Here is a 19,561-nt window from a genome sequence, read left to right on the forward strand (position 1 = left end):
GTGGACATGCATAATTATTGTTAGAAAATAGTTGTTTACCCACTAAGCAAACAATAATTGACAATATATATTTATAAATAACTTCGTATGCATGTTTTAAACTCAAGGTTTTTGCTAGGTAAGAGAAAAGAAATGTGTAAAATCAGGTAGAATCGTAAATCGAATCGTATGGACAAACATGAATCATAAAATCATATGATTCTGAGATTTAAATTGGGATTTTAATAACTATAGACGCTACCCATTTCATCGATTTCTTTTCCGGCAAATCTTTCCACTCTTTCACCGCTTATCTCTCTGACTCCATTCGCGGTCACAAGATCTACGATCCTTTCCCTGTTTCCAACACCCTTTCCAAAATTATCGTCGTTTTCAATACTTTGAGTTCCTAGGTTGATGAGATTCTATGTGCTCTGCAATCCGCTAGATATGGGAATACCACTTTTAGGGTTTGGCATGAACGAATGACTGATAATTCCCAGAAGTTTATGCTTCATATTTTGCTACAATCTGTGAGACTGTGATTAGGGATTCTGTTATTGAGCTTGTTCCTTGTTGGCTTGATAGCTTTCACAGAGAGAAGGGCTTAAATGAGGGAAGGAGGAATTAGAGGGAACACACAAGAAAGAGGGTGAGAATATTAAAAAAAAAAAAGAGCACACAAGCTGCACATTACGATAATCTTTTTCCATTACTGAGAATTTACTGGGGTTTTTGTCTATGTGTGATATACTTGTATGCAATTCACTATAGTTGTAACTCTTTTCAACAGTTTACTGCTGATGTGAAATTCTCTAAGATGTAATTATCTTCGCAATTCAAATTATAATCTCCCCTTTTTCCATTTCAAAATTTGAAATATCATCTACTAAGTTTACAACAAAGAGAGCCGGAAACATGGTAATAATGGTAACAACTCTATTCCTCTACTAACATTCTCTCGCTATACAAGGATGTGAATTAGCAAAGTGCATATTCGCAGTCAAGCAAGCGGGAAAGTATCTCCTTGCAGTTTGGTCGTTCATGTGGTTCTGCCCAACAATCTGCAACAATCAAATCAGACAATGAGCTCCTAAGTCCCAACAAAACAATCTTATGATGCCAAAAGAAAATGAAGAATTTTAATATAGTCAAGTTAGTATTCAACAATTAACTTTTACTGGCAGTGCCACTCCAAAACAACAATGGTTCATGGGACTTAACTTCATAGTAGAAGTTAAGGTTCAAAAAAAATTACATGGGTTTTGTTTCCTGACATTAGTCAAGCAAAGATAGTTGACTCGTGTGTCATGTACTCTCAACCATGGTGAACATTCTATATGGACTAGAGGACGCATCTTTAGATTAGAACAAGGTCAATATTCTACTGGTCTAGCAGCTACTGTTTTTTAACTAATCTTAATTCAAGTAAACACTAACAATATAGTGAACAAGAATCATATAACATGTACTCTATTTCATTATTTCTATTAAACCAGCTCAGCACTTTACCTATTCTGTATACGTCAACCAAACTGATTTTCTACAGCTCACTATATGTCATGCACTTCAAGTAAATAGTTGGCAAATCAATGAACTCTCAGCTATACAAGAAAAGATGTAGCAATAATCAGAAGAGTACCTGTAATGAGCCGACCAAGAGGTCCTTCAGGAATTTCTAAACGTGAACCCTCATTTGCAACGGCATAAACCACCTGCAAAATAATGTCCAGATTAGGCAAAACCAAAATTAGTTCACAAAATTTTACCTTCTTCAGATCCAACAAGCAAACTTAGCAAGGTAAATACTAAATACCTTTTCCGGTGGTACACCTTCCCAAGGCCTGCTCAGAGTACAGAGCTCCCACATGATGACACCAAGGCTAAATATGTCACACTTTTCTGTAAAAGGTTCATTCCGTATGAGTTCAGGAGCCATCCATTCAGGAGTTCCAGCAGATGAAGAGTCTCCGATGGATGAGTCTGTCATTATCCTTGACAATCCAAAATCACATATCTTTACTGTCCAATGTTTGTTCACAAGACAGTTAGCACTCTTCAAATCACGGTGAACAATCTTCATTCGGTGTATGCACATCAACCCTCTGTAAGTGGCACACAGAAACTATGGTAAGTTTGCATTCATAAGATTTAACAAACCTTAATAGATGAGAGTGGTCCAACCTAAGCCAAAAGCCAACGGTAATTCATCAATCACACAGCATATTCTAGTTTGAGATATAATTTCATCCAAATGTAAATGTAGATGCTCATGATAGAAAAGCAGGACATTTGACTAAGCTGTCAGAGTTATCCTTTTTAGCAATAATGACCCATGAAGGATAAATACCTTACTATTTTCTCCTGAATTACACATTATTCATGCAACCCTGGGAACTTGAGAAGTACTATCATTTTTACGCCGTACAATCATACCCCATATGAGTAGCATAATTGCCATTTTCAACACTCAGCTTAAATTTGAATAATTTGGTCTGAATAACGGTAACACTTCAATTGAGTTCAACACAGAAAATTGTAAATCATTCAACGACTGAGGAGTTCAGTTTTCATCTCGTAGCAAGAGTATCAGTCACAAACGCAATACGAAGTAGAAAAATGACAAAAAGTAGTTTTAAATATAATAGCATATTCAGACAAACCTGCATATATCACGTAGCATTTTTAATCTCCTCCTCCAGCTAAGCTTCTTCTTCTGACCACTCAGGTGGATCAGATAATACAAAGAACCCATTTCCATGTATTCTGTGACCATTGATAAGCGTGGTGGTTTTGTGCAAGCACCAAGAAACAAAATAACTGCAGAAAGACCAATAGTAAATGAGAATATAACAAGACAACAAACTACGAAGTACTATGCTGTTCAGTATTAACAATATTTTTCATAATAAGTAACGCAGAACTGTAGGCTTCCCAGATGAGTATTTAAAATCCCAATTAATATGTTTGCCAAATTCTAAGGCTTACTCCTATCTATCACAGATGATCTTGATTATACAATTTATACTTGGTTCTAGGGCCAAATTTTGCAAATGAAGAGCCAGATGCAGATATTATTTTTGAAATGCAATTATAACAAGATAAGATGGTTACCATTTGGGTGTCGAAGGCGGCTGGAGGCAACACGGGAAAAAGAAAAGGTGTTAGATTTCACAAAACAAAAAAGAACATAAAGAAATAAACAAATGTAGTACCTAAGAATAGCTATTTCATTGCAGAAATCCTCCATGTTTTCAGAAGTCAGATCCTGCTCTAAAAACAATTTGATGGCAACATCCGTCCCATTCCATATTCCTCGAAAAACTTCCCCAAAGAATCCTAGTTAATGAAGAAAGATAACATAATTAACAAAAAAATGGTAATTATACTTTATAAAATGGGGTAGCAAAAAGATCTGTTAAAAAGTACTCATTTCAATCAAAATTAATAGTCACATATACTATAATAATTGTATCAAAAAAAAAAAAAAAAATAGTCACATATACTATTTTATGTTTACATCTTCAACTGTGGAGAAAGTTGTCACCTTTCATTAAAAACAATTTGATTTGTTTGTATCTTCAATTTTGCTCCGTAGTAACAGAAAAACAACAGAATAAAGATCTTTAACCAAGTCTTAGAATCTGACAAGTAGAAAAGGAATGAGACTCCCATAGACTAAATAAGGATTTCAATCAGAGACATGCCATAAAAGCAATCAAAACCCAAGTTAGACCTTTGGTTCAACAATTTCCTTTAAACTTATAAACCAATAATCAAAGCCTATTAGTTTGTCACTGAATCCAAACAAAATAATGTAGACAGAAGGTAGTTGACACGTCAGGTGGATATGATCTCTAATAGAGAGCCTTATGAAGGACACATGAGGCCTGCCATACAAGTGTCTGATTTTATCCTTTTCCAGCTGCACAACTGCAAAATTTTAGGCCTGTCAATCTCCACAACCATTCCTTTGGCACATCGTTTATACATTACCATCCACATGTTCAATCTATCTTACATTTCCTAATTCCTAGGCTAATTAATCAATTTTACCCTTAACATTGTTATCGTTATGCAGCTAAGAGCCTAAGAGTACCAAATACAGACAGCTTAGACTTGCAATGAACACCTGGACCACAGTTACAGCACATTTACAGTAGCATCAGCAGTTCCTAACAGTTTCACAGCTCCAGTACACAACAGAAGAGCAAGAGAAGAGGGCTTACCGATTCCAACACGAGTTCCAACAGTCAACTCAGAAAAATCAATATTCCATTCATCATAAGGAAGCAGGGATTTGTCACGATACATGCGCGCTTCCAAAATTTTATTCCATGTTGACACCATTTCATCACTTGGAGCCTGTCCTGATGTCATATTCCTTTCTAAGGCTCGACTCATGTATTGATGAGGAGATGATGGTAGTGATACAGCTTTTTGAGTACTTTGCTCCCCATGCAGAGCATATAAAGCAGATCTGGCCCCAGAAATTTCATCTCGATTCCCAAGACGGAAATCAGAGGCCTGAATGTGGAAGGATAAATTGGTCATACACTCTCGTCAAGAACGTTTTTCTTTTTGGTATGATTGATCAAATATTCAAGAAAACATTTGTTGTACTAGATTTTCAAGCAGGCTTACATGGTCCCTAAAACACATGCAACACTTTACATATGTTCCCAAAGGAATAATAGAAAAAACTAATAAAATAAAAATTTGAAGTCTAGACAGAGATTTGAGCAACAATGTGCTATCAGATAGGATATTGACTATCAGAATCCACCTTACAAGTTTTTGTAGTCAACTCAAAAAAAATAAAATAATAAATAATAAAATAAAATGATTTGGAATAAGGAAGATTTGTAAATCAAAGAACTATGTTGTACATATTAACCAGTAGAATAAACATTTTTTTTCATACATTAAGGGGACGTTTGGTTAGAGTATTCAAAACAGAGTGGAAAGGAAACATATAAGAGGGAGAAAAGTAATCATTTTACTCTTACCTTTAAATTTGTTTGGTTTAACCATGAAAAGGAATCGCTTACACCTAACTCCCTTTCTTTTTGTTTAAAGAGGGTAAGGGTAATTGTTACCTTAAGTTTTAAAGAGGTAACAAACAGGTGGAAACCATTACCCCTAGGTAATGGTTATTGTTACCTAAACCTTCTAACCAAACCATTGGCAACGGTAATAGTTAAATTGAATCCGTTTTCAACCCAAAATAACTCTTACCAAACATGATAGAATCTAGAGAGGAAACTGTATATCAAAGAGTAATTCCCTTTTAGACCAACATACATACAGTCTACTATAAAGTGAAACCTACATACATTTGTCTCAGGATTGACACCAGCGTTAGTACTGCTGGGCGAAGTGGGAAGAGACCTGTCCTCACCCCGATCTCTCAATATACGGTTTTGCTTCAACGTCTCATTCATTGCTCGCACAGCCCTGAAAATTTAAAACACGCATACATAAGAATGTAAACCATACCCGCAATATTAATAAAGCAAGTAATTAAGGATTTCCAGGGTCAAACAATTCTCTTTAATATGAACCCTGCTCAAGCAAGCAACCAACAACATAAATTGTTCAAGTAATATAATATAAAACAAAAGGCATAATATGTCAGTTTGGCATTTCATGTATCCGAGTGGCAGAACAGTATTTTATAATTTGTCTGGCTCATACAAGGAAACAATCACAGCAGATGCATTTTGGGCCAGAACAGCTCAACTTGCATCCATCACAAAAGATGACTGTCACGTCTGTCAGTCATTCTCCAGGAAACAATAATAATCTGGATGAAATCCAGAAAAGTACAATAAGTTTGATGGTTGAAAATCATGAAGAAAAATAATACAGGCACAATTCACTTAAAACACTAATCAACTTTTTCCTGCACAGTATAATGATAAAGTCAGCCCGTGTACCTGATCACCTGATGCCTCACTATAAAACAATTCTATTCCCAGACTGATAGATTTGACCAACATTCTTTGACAGATGTGCAAGCTTAAACACAAACACCAGAAACACAAACCTCACGATATCGTCACCAATTTCTGGGGTGATGCTGATGCTTCTTCGTCGTAATCTACGAGCTTCAGATGTTGGTACACCAACTGATCTGTACACAAGAACCAAAAGCAGAATTTTTTTTAAATAAGAGAGAGACAAGAGTGCAAACATTGGCAAAACTTAAACAAATCAAAGGCCTCCTACCTTCACACCCTCAAATCAAGAGGGCAACCTAGGAATGGTACAAACCAAAGGAAATCCCTAAGAAAATGGCAATATGAATTCTGTAAAGTTTTTACTAATGTTAAAACAGATAAGTTATGCCATCGTTAGGATTAATGTTCCAAGATGCAATCCCTTGATAGATCATGCCATTGTTATAAAATGGACAATCTGGGAATGTTACAAACCACGGAAGATCCCTAAGCAAATTCAGAGATGAAATCTTTAGAGTTCTTAGTAAAGTTAAAGAAGACAAGTTATGCCATCGTTAGGAAGGATATTCCAATAAAGATCAGGATCAAATTCAACCAATTTAGGACTCTGCCTCACTATATACCTCAAATTCTCAAAATATGATTCAGAGGCTTTTCCTTTTTACCATACAAACATTTAGCAGAGTAGAATTTAGATGTTACAGACCTTGATGAACCAGCATCATCAGCAAAATCTCTAAAGGTTTTTCTTTCACCACCAAGCATTGACCGACCTCGTGCGCGGAGTGAAGGATGCTCAGGACTACAACCATAAAAAAAAATATATATATAGATAAGCAAAATCCAGAAGCCATACATCTATCATACATCTAAAAGTTCAACGACATGGTTGACATTGAGCAAAGGTAGACATACTTTTTGACATAAAATACCACCAAATGAACAGCATAAGCACACTTATGTGACCCATTCCCTTAAATAAGAGATGCAAATCACATTACAAGAACAGATAAGCTCCTTTTCATTTTATTTTCCTTATTTGTATATTTCCCCTTTCTATGACAGAGAAAGGTTTAACAATCAATCAATCAATCAAAGCCTTAATCCCAAAAATTAAAAATAACAAAAAGAGCTACTAGACAGTTTTGGGCAAAAACTTAAATAACCAAGCAAAGTACAGCAGTTGGTTTCTTAAAAGCACTGATTTCATGGGCTCAAGGCCACATGGTAAGCTAATGAAATCATTCAGTTAATCACAAGAAAATCATTGTCATGGACATCTGTTATACAATTAGGGATTCAGGAGCACTGGTTGTTTTTAACATTTTATCCACAATCATAAGACATTTATAAGAAGAAAGTCCTGGTTTGATATGTTTGTGTAGATTAAAGAAGCGGAAAGGGAAACAAAAATATCACCACCATTCACCGTATTACAACCTTTACCACTAAGAGGACTTCAAACATAATAATCTATCCAATGCTTTTAGGGTCACCAACAACTAACATCAGACACCCATCACACCACCCTCTCCAAAGAGGTGGCGACCTCCAACAAGACTACAACCATCATCCCCCCCCCCCCCCCCCCTTCATTTTATTTTCTCTTTCACTCTTTTTCTCAAATCTAGATCTCAGGAATTCAGGTGGTTATGGGAAGGGTTTTTAAGTGGTGGGGGTACGTAATTGGTGGTGTGTGAATTTTTGATGGATGAGGGTGAATTTTCAGGTTGGATTGGGGTGTTATAGGGTTAGAGGCAGTGGTTGGGTGGATTCTATGGAGGCTAGCAGTAGTGGTTTGGTGGATTTTGTGAAGTTTGGTGGGTTTGGTACTTTGGTGGTGACGCCAACAATGGTGGTGAGGCCGATGCTGCTGAAGGTGGACCGGTGGTGGTGGGTTGATGCTGATAAAAAAAAAGGTGCCAACGGTGGTGAACTAGTGGTGACGATGGAGGTAGATTTATGGTGGTGTGGTGGTGGCTAAGGAAAGGAAATTAAAATGAGTAGAGGGGAGGGGAGAATCAACTTAGAAAAAACTTTGGGAAAATGGAGAAGGTAAAGGCAATGACCTAAATATCACTACAAACGTCAACAAAGGGAATCAACTCTTTTGATCCTCTTACCCTTTCCAAAATACCTTGTACCAAATGCCCCCTAGCTACAGTTTGTAAAAAAGTGAGTGGGCTTAAGAAAACAGTGGATAAAGTTAGTATAAAGAATGAAAAAGTGGGTGGGTATAAGAAAAACGTGGATAAGGTAAGAGAGTGAGTGGAGAGATGCAAACAGTGTGGAGTAAGAAGGGTAAGGTAGTGAATAGGGTTTGCCAACCATGATTAAAATAAAATAAGTCAAACTTTCTGAAACACCCCACGAAAACTGAGTCGGACATTCCTGATCAGAAAAAGCATATATTATCAATATCTAAATACAAAAAAGAAGGCAAACGGCAACTCAAGTGCAGCACTGCATTTTGATAGAATAATTTTATGACAGATATTACTGAATTGTCATACGAGAGTTTGGAGGCAGAAATTTTCTTCTGCAGAGGCAATAAATGGCTACATCAGTCATCAGGATTAGCCAATGAACCAAAAATGTATTTTCCCAAGTCCCAAGTACTTAGCTATTAAATATTAGACCTAGTTTAACCCAGATCTCCACCACAAGGGAAATATAAAACCTAGTTATGAACCTACAGTGTTCCATGGCTTGCATTCTCAATGCCAGTATACAAATGTTGCATTACCTACTACAGAAACATATAAATTATGCTATAAGATACAGGATCTGCATCCACTTCAATTTTTTGGAAAAAAATAAAATAAAAAATTTGAAAAAGTAGCTAGCTATTTGATTTTGACAGCAATAAATGAGAAGACAAACATGCTAACTTTCCTCAATTGCATCTAGTGTTCTATAAAATGAAATCATGTTGACAGACAACATAGCGCGAGAGCTGATATGCAACAAAGGCACAACCTACTTGTACTAGTACACACAAATCAACAAAGGAACTTAACATTTTGTGTGACTAAACAAAGAACTGATACAACATAACAAATCAAAGAAATGCCATTAACAAAATGTAGTCAGCATCTAGTTTCATTAAAATGATTAATCTTCTTAGTAGTAGACAGAAGATAATTTTAACCACATATGAGGAATAGAAATGAAATGCCAAGACCTCATATCTCCTTAGTTTAAGATACCAGGAAATTGACAGGTACTATATATTATGATGCTAATTTGGTATACTAGTATAGAATTATTTCTTTTCAATATTAGAATCGGCAACAAGCACTACTAGAGCATCATTTATGTATGTCATTAACTATTACTCCCTCCATTTTAAAATACTTGCTCCACTTTCCATTTCTGGCCGTTTTTGAATACTTGCTCCATTTCCTTATTTGGAAAGCTTTTACAATATTTAACTCCTTTCTCTCAACTAGTGGACCAACATAAATCATATTTTATTAATTTCATATTCTCTCTCCTTCATTTCTATCAACTACTTTTACTTTTTACAATTTTTTATTCTTCCACTTACCCCACTACCTCCATATTTTATTACTTTCTGCAATTTCTCCTAAAACTCCGCACATAGAGAAATGAAACAAGTATTTAAAAATGGAGGGAGTAGTATTAACCATCACTTTTGTACATCATTAATCAATTATACTAATCTCAGTTCAACACAAAGCAATATTAACCTTCGCAATAGATGTCAAGATTGTCAACTAGGATGCCCAAACGGCTTAAGATTTCAATAGCCAAATTCTAGTAGCTAATTTCAAACCTAATGAACAATAACTGCAGAATTAGGATGCATTTTCAACAAACATATCAAAAAATAATAAAAAAAATAATAATAAAAAAAATCCTCATCACTTGAAGATGGAAGTGGAACCAAGGAACACCTTGAACTAGCAGTCCGCTGTTCAGCAATGACCTTCCTCCGACTCCGTCTCCAAAATGTAGTCGCAATGTTCAGTTCACTATGTGATAAACTGAGGCTTGTTAAAAAATCAGCCCAACCTGAGCACTAATATGGCAAAAATTGAACTAGAAAGACACACAAATCCTTAATTGGTATATGTATTTATTAAGATACCCCCTTCCCCAGAGAGAGAGAGAGTGAGAGAGACTCAAGTCCTTGGCATAAAATGTCGAAGTAGATGGAAACGGGTCAAATACCTCAATTTTCTTTCAAGAGTAGCAGTTCTAAGCACTCTATTTTGCAGCGAAGGACCAGCAGCATTCATATCAAACCTCCTCGCGAATTGACCAGTATCATCTTTCTCTGCACTGAAGTAAATAAAGAACATTGACAAAATGTATCTAGCAACCATGTCTATGGGTCGATATGGAGCAACCCTCGCCTTTATGTTACATACATTGAATGGACCTAAGAGATACAAGACGCAGAACTATACTTAATCATGTTGAATCTTCAATTAGTTTTAGATTTTAATATATAAATTAACCATTTTCAAAGCATACCTAAACAACTACAATTTATGAAAGAAAATATTGAAGCTAAAGTTGCAAATATTGACGCTTACATCAACCCAAAGATACACCAGTAAGGACAGAGGAGAGTTAAAATAACTGAAATGTTAGATGCTCAGGGAGGCCAAAGAAGACTTGAATGGAGGGAGGTAAAAATAACATGAAAAAAATGAGTTTGCAAGAGCAAGCAATATTCAGTAGAATTGAAAAAGAAGATCTTTGAGAACGACCACAGGAGTTAAAAAAGTATCTGATGGGCAAGTGGCTAGTGGTTTAAAAACTGACCAAGAAACTTCTTAGTGGCCTGATCAGTTTATTTACACATTGCAGTATTGCACCAGGCTATTCATATCATCACAGCTTCTCCAGGAACACCTCCCCGTATCAATATAAAAATAATTTTTTCCAAGTGGACTTTCACAGCCCGAGTCGACAACTAGACATACATATTCCATCCCTCCTCCAGGTGCAGTTTTTTTTTTTGTTCAGTTACTTGACAGTGTACACCAATGGTTTAGAAATAAAATTATATCCACAAAACCAGGAGAAGGTAGTAATAAATAACACACATCTCAACAAACTATAACCCTCACAAAAACAAACCCTTTGAACCCTAAAGTTTTCAATATGCTCCAAATAAACCCACCATCAATTTTTTCTTTCTTCCAAAATAGAACAACCTTTATCAACAACATCAATGTCTGGATATCCTTTTCAAAACATAAGATGCAGATGCTCAATGCGAGAAAATATAAAAAACTACCAAGAAGGAAACAACATTTTCTGAAAAAAAAAACCCTCCACTTGTTTTAGTAGGAGATTCAAGGATCTATATAATATTTACAGACATGAACAATCATATACCACAACTTAATATATAATAGGACATACAATCTTTCTGGACACCATATCAAAGCCTGAATTGCCAATAATATAAGAAATTAAGATTACTTTTTAACATATAATAGGACATAGCAATCTTACTCCAACTAACCTTTCTTGATCAACTCTTTCAGAAAATCCACACATAGGACTGTTGGGCTCAAGTGGAGAGTCACAAGAATCATTTTCTGCAGAGTCACTCTCCCCTGCTGCAGAGATATGGGTTAAAAAAATAGCCCTGGTAGATCGAGGAATCAGTTGACCAGGAAACCTCATGAGATCAACCAGAAGTTCCACTGAATTCAATACTACTACCACAGACATATGCTTAGATGAATCTGCACACTCAATTCTTTCATCATTGGGCAATCCCTGGAAGAAAAAAATATGGAAACAGAGACTAGATACATTAAGACAAGATAACATTGAAAAAAGAATTCTGAACCAGTCTCAAGATGAGGGTAACATACCACCATAAGCTTACTCTCTAGACCAACAGTATCTGCCAGAACTTTGAATAAAATTGCACGAGGACGACATGAACCATTTTTTATTTGACCAAGCAACTGAACCCCACGAGACATGGAACCTTGAGAAGCTTCCTCTAGAAGAGACTTCACAGGACTGGATTCCAAATTAGGACGTTTATAGAGATCAGAAACCTGTCAGAGTAACAGTAGGAAGAAAATTAATATCAGTTTCATGGAGGGGCAAACAATCAAGATTATATATATGTGTGTGTGTGTGTGTGTGTGTGTGTGTGTGTGTGTAAAGCTGAATTTTTACCATCAATATATATAAAATAATAGAAGAAAGGAACACAATTAAAAAAAGCATCACATTACCAGGGCTATATAATTATGTACAAAAAAATGCCAGCTAAATGAGGAAAATCTATAAGCCAAGTATCAATGAAGCACAAAACATAGTTCTCTGAATAATTCTTTGGAGAGAAAAACCAGTAAGCTCATTGTCAATGTATCTCCTAGTTTTGTACAGAAAAACACGTATCCTTTGAATCCATATGACTTATGTGCCCTATTCCATTTAAATGACATATTATCAAGTAACTCTGGTATCCATGCTGAAATTCAGCAATTTGCATCTGCATTCTATGATTTAAAGCAATTTCCAGATATTGATGTTGCTGCTGAGTGTCCTTTTTGGTATTTAATTTTTATTTGGTGATGCAAGAAAATTTTGATGGTGGGTTTATTCTGAAGCATAGAGAAAATCTTGGGATTTGGTGGGCTTGTTATGTGAGAATTATGATCAGTTGAGAACTTGAGATATGTGATAAGCAATTTCTTCCTCTTGGTTTGGTGGAAATTTTTTTTTTTTTTACTTTAAATGCATCTTGTGCCAGCTGTCAAGTAACTAAACAAAAAAGAAACCTTGACAAGATGCAATTTGTAAAATCAAACAAAATTAATGTGAAACAAAATGCCCCTTTCCTACCTTCTGTGAGATTCTATGTCATCAATTTCCCATAAAATCTTGGGGCACACAGACATAACTTAAATTTGCAGACAAGAACCAGCAGAATAGGATAATAAAAGCAAAACCTAGGGCTTTTTTGGTTGACATGGGAACTAAAATTCAAAAGGTGATTTTTAATTCATGGGAATTTATTTCCTTCACACAATTCCTAGGAAATAGCCATAAGAAATTTGTAATTCATAGGAATTTTGAGCGACCAAGGGGGAGGAGGGTAATTTATTTCCCATGTTTTGTGGGAAGTTTTAATTCCCATGAATTTCCAATTCCTCCATTTTCACAATTTGTTGTCAACCAAATAGTAACCCCATTTGCAAATTCCCATGAATTTTCATTGCCCACATGTTTTAAGGTTAATCAAACAAGCACTTAGAAGTTTACGAAAGCATCATGCTAACTGACCAGCAAGACAATATTATCTAGAGCAATGCATTAACACCATGGAACTATGGAAGTATTTGAATGATCATATAACTACAAGCTGATGCAGCATATTTGCACTACCCTCAGTCCCCCAATACCTTTGTCATGTCCAACTAGAGGTGATCATGGGTCAGGCCAGGCTTTGCCCAAAAGATCGGCCCAAACCCATCATTTTGGACCAAAATTGGGCCAGGCCAAAATTTTAACTGTAAATTAATTTTTCGGGCTGCCCAAACCCATTCTATTTTTTGAAATTTGGGCTGAGCCAGGGCCCCAAAATCTGTCCAAACCCGGGTTTTTTGGGCCACGCCAGCAGGCCGGGCTTGGCTTGATCAGGTCTATGTCCAACCAACCAGCACTTCCACCACCCTAAAGCTCCAATGCCATATCCAAATTCCATTTTGAGCTTGCTCCAATGCTCCACCACTCAAACCAAAAAAATTCCTCAAACTCCCATCACTGCCGCCTATGGACCAATAAACACTCTATCTTCCCAGCCACCAAACCAGGAGCTGGAAACATTATGAAAGAGTCCATGGTCATTTAGCTTTGCTAACCAGAACCTTTATCAAATCAACCCCATATTGAAACACACACGTCCATGATAGGAAACCACTATTGCCACACATAAATAAGCTGATTATGATCTAAATTTTTATGGCTACATCAGCCATCTGATGTCTTCACAAGAGGAGGAAAAGGTAAAAATTCAGAGCATATGGGCATTTCATATCACAACAAAAAATCGTACTTTAAACAACAGAAATTTTCGACCACTAAGATGTCCGTAGGTATCATGGTTTTGTTCTCGTCACCTTATTTAATTTAATGGATTCTCGTCTAAATTTTTCGATTTCTGGTCCGGTCGGGTCTAGTATGGTCAGATTTGGTCTAGTCTCATCTGGTGTTGATTTTATTGATTTTTATTTCTAGTCTAACTCATCCTCATACTATTGTTTGATGTGGATGGTCGTGATATTTCTGATTTGGTATGGCCTCATCTGGTCTGATGTGGTTTTAACAAGAATAAGTAACACAAAGTAACTAGAATATATATCTGAATTTGATTTTTTATCTGGTCTAGTTTAAAGTCTGGTCTGTTTATGTTTTAAGGTTGGCTGGGTAATTTGACGGATTGAGTTCTTAACAGCCATAAAATTAACCTACCGAAATTATGGCTGATTTTAGACACCTACCGCATCAACCGAAATACCGAACAATGCTTTTTCATCAAATCCGACAACCCGGCAAACCTTAAAACAAAACCCAACCCCCTCACTTGTATCACCCACCTCCTTTTTTCCTTTCACATTAACAATTAGCTCATCAACTTCCTATCTCTCATCCACCTCCTTCCCTAGTATCAATTACCTTCTCTTTCATCAACCTCCTCCTTTTAGCTGACGGGCCCAACCCCATCCACTTGAGAATAAAGCTTTGGTTTTGTTGTTGTTAGACAAATGTGAAAATTCTAATAGAAAGAAAGGACATAATATAAATCATGGATATAAATAAACAGTATTATACATAACAAAGAATGATTGTAAATAGCAATCTCGAAAGTAATGGTGAAAGAAGTGATTGTATAATTGATGCCAAAGGTGGGGCTTCCTCTTTCTTATTTCGTTGGAAAATTTTACTTTTCGTGCGGCATTTTGGTTCACCACATCCAAGAATGAGAGTATAAATTTAGGGATTGTATAAGCAAATGAAACTGTAACAATAAAGAGAAATAACAAACAACTAGATAGAGAGGTTAACAAATTATAGGCTAGAATATATATAAAATGATAAATATCAAGTTAAAAGCCAAAATAACGAGGTAGGAGTGACAAGACAATATTGTTAAGTAGTGCTTACCAATCCAGCAATCTTCTTTATTATAGCAGCCGGATTTGAGTTTAATCCTTTCACTAAAGCCGTTATAAGTTGCTTTAACATATGAAGTTTCTTATCCCTCTGGGCATCTACAAGAATTATATCAGCCCTGAGGCCGTCAGCTTCCAAAGTAGAAAGCTCATCTAGCGTAGGAAGACGATCAAACATCTCCTTAAGCTTCTTATCCTGCAACATATAACGCATCAATATGTTAAGTCTCATAACCATTGTGATAAGCAAGTTTAGAAAACTTTCCTTACCTAACCATCATTCATGCAAAAATAAAATAGAAGAAATAAGAAATAAAAAATTACAGATGGACCATTTTTCTCTGGCAACCAACAATCCAACATTACTAACACCACCTATGACCTAATGTATTAACAGTAGTAAAATTTCAGTTCTACCTAAACCACATTTTAAAATAACATAAAATGATAAAAGCAGATGAAAAAACAGGTACAAGAAAAGCTACTTACCGGAACAACAGAATAAAAGCCATTTGGAATAGCTTCAGAGAGCACTCCAGTGCTCCAGAGAATCTGAGATGCTGTCTCAGAGAACTGCTCATCCTGCTCATTGTGTCTAATGGCTTCCTTATGTTCTTGAGAAGTCAAAGAAACCGATCCAAAATCTTCCACAAAATCTGAATCCCACCAGGTAGAATTAGAAGACCTCTGTTCTGTTTGCCCAGTATCATCATGTGTCTCTTCCATGTTGTCAAATATTTGGAATGCAAAACCATTTCGCCCCCACTTATTACCCCATAAAAACCCCTTCCCATCCAGATGTGGTATCAAAACAACAAATCATTGGCTTAATTTTGCATCCCATGACCTTGAGGCACACAGCCTGTGCATTTCAGACAATAGAATCAAATCAGTTTTCCTATAAATTAAAATCCTCCCATCACCTATATTGGTAAAGGCAACAAAATAGGGTTGGCATCCCATACATATAAAAGTAAATCAGTTAAACTCAGGTGAAAACAGCAGCTAATGAACTCAGTTGATACATATTTTTTTAAAACATCCTCTTCAGATGACCTAATACAATTGAAACCCAGTACCCAACTTTCAATGCCTGCAGTGAAGTCTATTCTAATTCATTCTGACCAGACTTTCATCCCAAAGCTACATCCAAAACATTACTAGGAAGAAAAACGATAACAATTAGCCAATAACTTCTTCAAATGATATAAATGGAGGACAGAAGTTCCAAGCACACACATAACAATTCGACAAATTAGATGTTCTCATATCATTCGCAATATTTTACACGGATAAATCAAAGGCCTCACAGAATACAGATCTTAATAAATATTTGTGCTGGTTAAAGAAACAGCATACATAATAATAATGCAGTAGAACATGACAACATATTTTATAGAAAATTTCCCACTATACTTTATTTTTCCACTCTTGGGAGCCAAAGGTTGAGTAGACCCTCCATAAACAATAACATTGAAATGATTAAAAGAAAACCTTGTCTACATATTCTTCTAGAAAGATTATTAATTGTTCTTGGAGATATCCAACATACATGATAGGTTTGGATTTGTCAGAAACTATACACTTACTCTACTTTCTCTATTTTTGGTTACTTATACTTAAGGAAAGATATATTAATGTGGGTTCCTTTCAGATTCGGCTCGGTATATATTTTCTTTTTATAGTTTTTACCTATTGATAATTAGAGATATTAATAGTTGGAGACATGCATTGCCAAGCATGAAAAGAGAAGTGTCTGATCTAAAAAAACACAGGAAGTATATGAAATAAGTATACTACTCACGAAAATTACAAGAACAACATATAGGGTATTATCTATATATGATACTCCGTACACAATTTGTTGCGATCAATTAATTTGCAAAGAACCCCGATCGTTGGTAACTCGACAGAATGACATCCCAATAATGTTGATCTAAGATTTCTGAATTCACAATCTAACACAAAGGTCAGCAACCAAAAGCAAGTAACGAGATAAATCAAGCTTAAGTAGGTGGCATCAGCATAACCACCAATGTCATTTCGAAAGTGGTTCATTATAATCTTTTCCTATTTAGTTATAGTTAATTAATGCTTCAATATATGAAGCAACAAAATCCCCAGCTTCCCGCAATCCTGCAATGACAACTTACTGCTAAGGATATTCTAATATTACTACAACCAGCAAGTCATAAATGAACCATCACCTAAATGAACCATCACCTGAAAACCTATACAAATGTCTAGAGTTCTCGGCGCAACTAGTTAGCCTAACAAAAGGATATCTAATGATTGCCCAACGAATCAAATGCATAGTAGTACAGAATACACAACAAGAATCTTTAAGTGGTGCACAAAATTTAAGCTCACAATTCTTAACACCATTGACAAGATTTCCAAATGTCATAGTCGTCATTGATCAAAAGACCCTCAACGACGAAACCAGATAGTTCGTAAGCATTAAACTAAAGAATTTGCTTTCTTCCAAAATAAAAATCTAACGAATTAGCAAAAGATTAATTAGTTTCCAAAAATACAGCAGAACGATTAAAACCCTAATACGATCTTGAGTAATTACAACGATTAAAGCATTATAAACAACACATTAGCAACCAAATCTGACTCAATCAATCAAGATTAGCCGCATTAAAATCCTTCTCTAGCAACAAAATCGGTCGTTATAATCCAGAATAATCATAACAAATAGTTGAAGAAATAGCCCTAAATCAAATCAACCAAACCCTAGATTGCGAAATCAAAAAATTAAAAAAATAACAAAAATGTTACCTCAGAATCTGGTTTGAATGGAGAGAGAAAACTCAGAAGCTTCTTCAATGGAGAATTGAGAGTGCGCAAGAATGTAGAATTCGGAAGATTGATGAGAAACCCAGTAGTCGGATCCAGAAGAAAGAAGAGAGAAATGAAAAATGGAAGATTTATTGATTTCGATTTTATTAAAGATTGAATTAATTTCTTAATGTTGAAGATGATCTGAAAGAAAGTGAGAAAATTGAAATGGAGGAGAGAGAAAAGGGTGGGGTAGGAAGGGAGGGAGGACGTGAGTCACGTGCTGGTTTGAGAAAGAGAAAGAGAAAGAAAGAGAGAAAAGGAGTGTTGTTGTTGTGAGATCTTTAGGGGGGGAAAGAAGCAGTGTCCGACAGCCAGCTGGCAACGTGGTGGCTCACCAACATCCACACACCTTCGTCCGCGTTTTATTTTTTGAAATATCATTCATTTTTGGAAAAGTTATAAAATCCAACCTATACACACCCAAAAAACTAAAATTGAATTTGAGATTTTTGATAAATTTTCATTGTTAGGTGGAACAATCAGATTATTACATAATTGTTACATGGATTACGTAAGGAAATTACAATGCTTAGGCCCTGTTCAATTCCCGTTAAAAAAAATTATTCTGTAAAAATAATTTCAGTTCAATAAGTTTAGTTCAGTAAAAATAGTTTCAGTTCAATTAATATCAGTAAATTTACAGAAGAAATATAATAAATACCAGTAAAAAAATAATAATTTTAGTTCAGCAAAAATAAGTTCATTTCATTAAAAATAATTTTATTTCAGCAAAAATAATTTCATTTCAGTAAAAATAATTTCAGTTTAGCAAAAATAAAGTGAAAAGTGCTTTATTAGTTTTACTTATTTTTCCTTACTTAAAGACAATTTTTTAGATTACTTTTTTTTATATATACTAGTCGTTGGAGCGTGAGATATGTAAGATACGTGCATATGATCGTGTTTCGTATTATCGTCAAAAGATAAGTCATTGATCAAAAGACCCTCAACGACGAAACCAGATAGTTCGTAAGCATTAAAACTAATGAATTTGCTTTCTTCCAAAATAAAAATCTAACGAATTAGCAAAAGATTAATTAGTTTCCAAAAATACAGCAGAACGATTAGGGGAGCTTAATTTAATGTACTGTCAAAATAGCTTGTTGTATTATCGTCAAAAGATAAGTAGTTGGAATCAGCAAGTTATTTTGTCTATAGGTAATATGTTGTTGACTATACATGATAGGAATCTTGGAAAGGATCTGTGAATAGGCATTGGAGTACTATAAGGTAAGAAAGGTTATGGATTATACATTTAAAGGAGTATCCTTAGGCGCATAACTCCTATATGTGAGCTATGTATATAGGAGGGCAGGTAAGTCATTTCAGCTGGGGCATTTTAAAAAACTAAAAAGTTGATGTAGCTTGACCTTCCGCTGACCTGTAATATTTTGAATTGTAACGGAGCATTAAAAGGGAAGTGAAAAGGCAGAGGACTTTATGTTTCTCTCTCTTCTCCCTGTTTTAAAAACTCAAATAATTTTCTCTCTCTTCTCGCACTCAGAGTTCGTCGTGAGAGCGGTTAGTTATCGGTGGTGTTTGTTGACATTCTCCTTTGTCGGTTCGGTTGGCTGTAGGATTTGTCGG

General features: G+C 35.5%; 1 protein-coding gene across 4 annotated transcripts; it reads right to left on the reverse strand.

Moving 5' to 3' along the window:
- Positions 1-810: 810 nt before the first annotated feature.
- Positions 811-18,182, reverse strand: LOC145589577 (serine/threonine-protein kinase CTR1-like). Of its 4 annotated transcripts, XM_081646203.1 has the most exons (17): positions 17,912-18,182; positions 15,614-15,986; positions 15,117-15,320; positions 11,807-11,998; positions 11,449-11,708; positions 10,140-10,250; positions 9,863-9,940; positions 6,649-6,744; positions 6,029-6,115; positions 5,316-5,436; positions 4,209-4,506; positions 3,195-3,318; positions 3,094-3,113; positions 2,643-2,799; positions 1,796-2,084; positions 1,622-1,694; positions 811-1,043 (listed from the first exon to the last, which is right to left on the reverse strand). In XM_081646203.1, exons 2-17 carry the CDS (start codon positions 15,848-15,850, stop codon positions 961-963), a joined length of 2,430 nt encoding a protein of 809 aa, XP_081502329.1. In that variant the 5' UTR covers positions 15,851-15,986; positions 17,912-18,182; the 3' UTR covers positions 811-960. The 4 variants fall into 4 exon arrangements, with proteins under 4 accessions (XP_081502329.1, XP_081502330.1, XP_081502331.1 ...); XM_081646204.1 differs by lacking the exon at positions 9,863-9,940; XM_081646205.1 differs by lacking the exons at positions 9,863-9,940; positions 10,140-10,250.
- Positions 18,183-19,561: the final 1,379 nt, after the last annotated feature.

The sequence above is a fragment of the Chenopodium album genome, chromosome 17 (assembly GCF_948465745.1).
Source record: "Chenopodium album chromosome 17, dcCheAlbu1.1, whole genome shotgun sequence".
In the NCBI taxonomy this organism is placed as follows: domain Eukaryota; kingdom Viridiplantae; phylum Streptophyta; class Magnoliopsida; order Caryophyllales; family Amaranthaceae; genus Chenopodium; species Chenopodium album.

Bases quoted from the DNA above. Each gene is read 5' to 3' on its own strand.
- LOC145589577 (XM_081646203.1), bottom strand. From the start codon at position 15,850: ATGGAAGAGACACATGATGATACTGGGCAAACAGAACAGAGGTCTTCT. The intron at 11,999-15,116 runs GTAAGCACTACT...TTACTCTGACAG, and splicing joins TAAAGAAGATTGCTGGATTG to GTTTCTGATCTCTATAAACG. The intron at 2,085-2,642 runs GTTTGTCTGAAT...TGCCACTTACAG, and splicing joins ATGCTACGTGATATATGCAG to AGGGTTGATGTGCATACACC.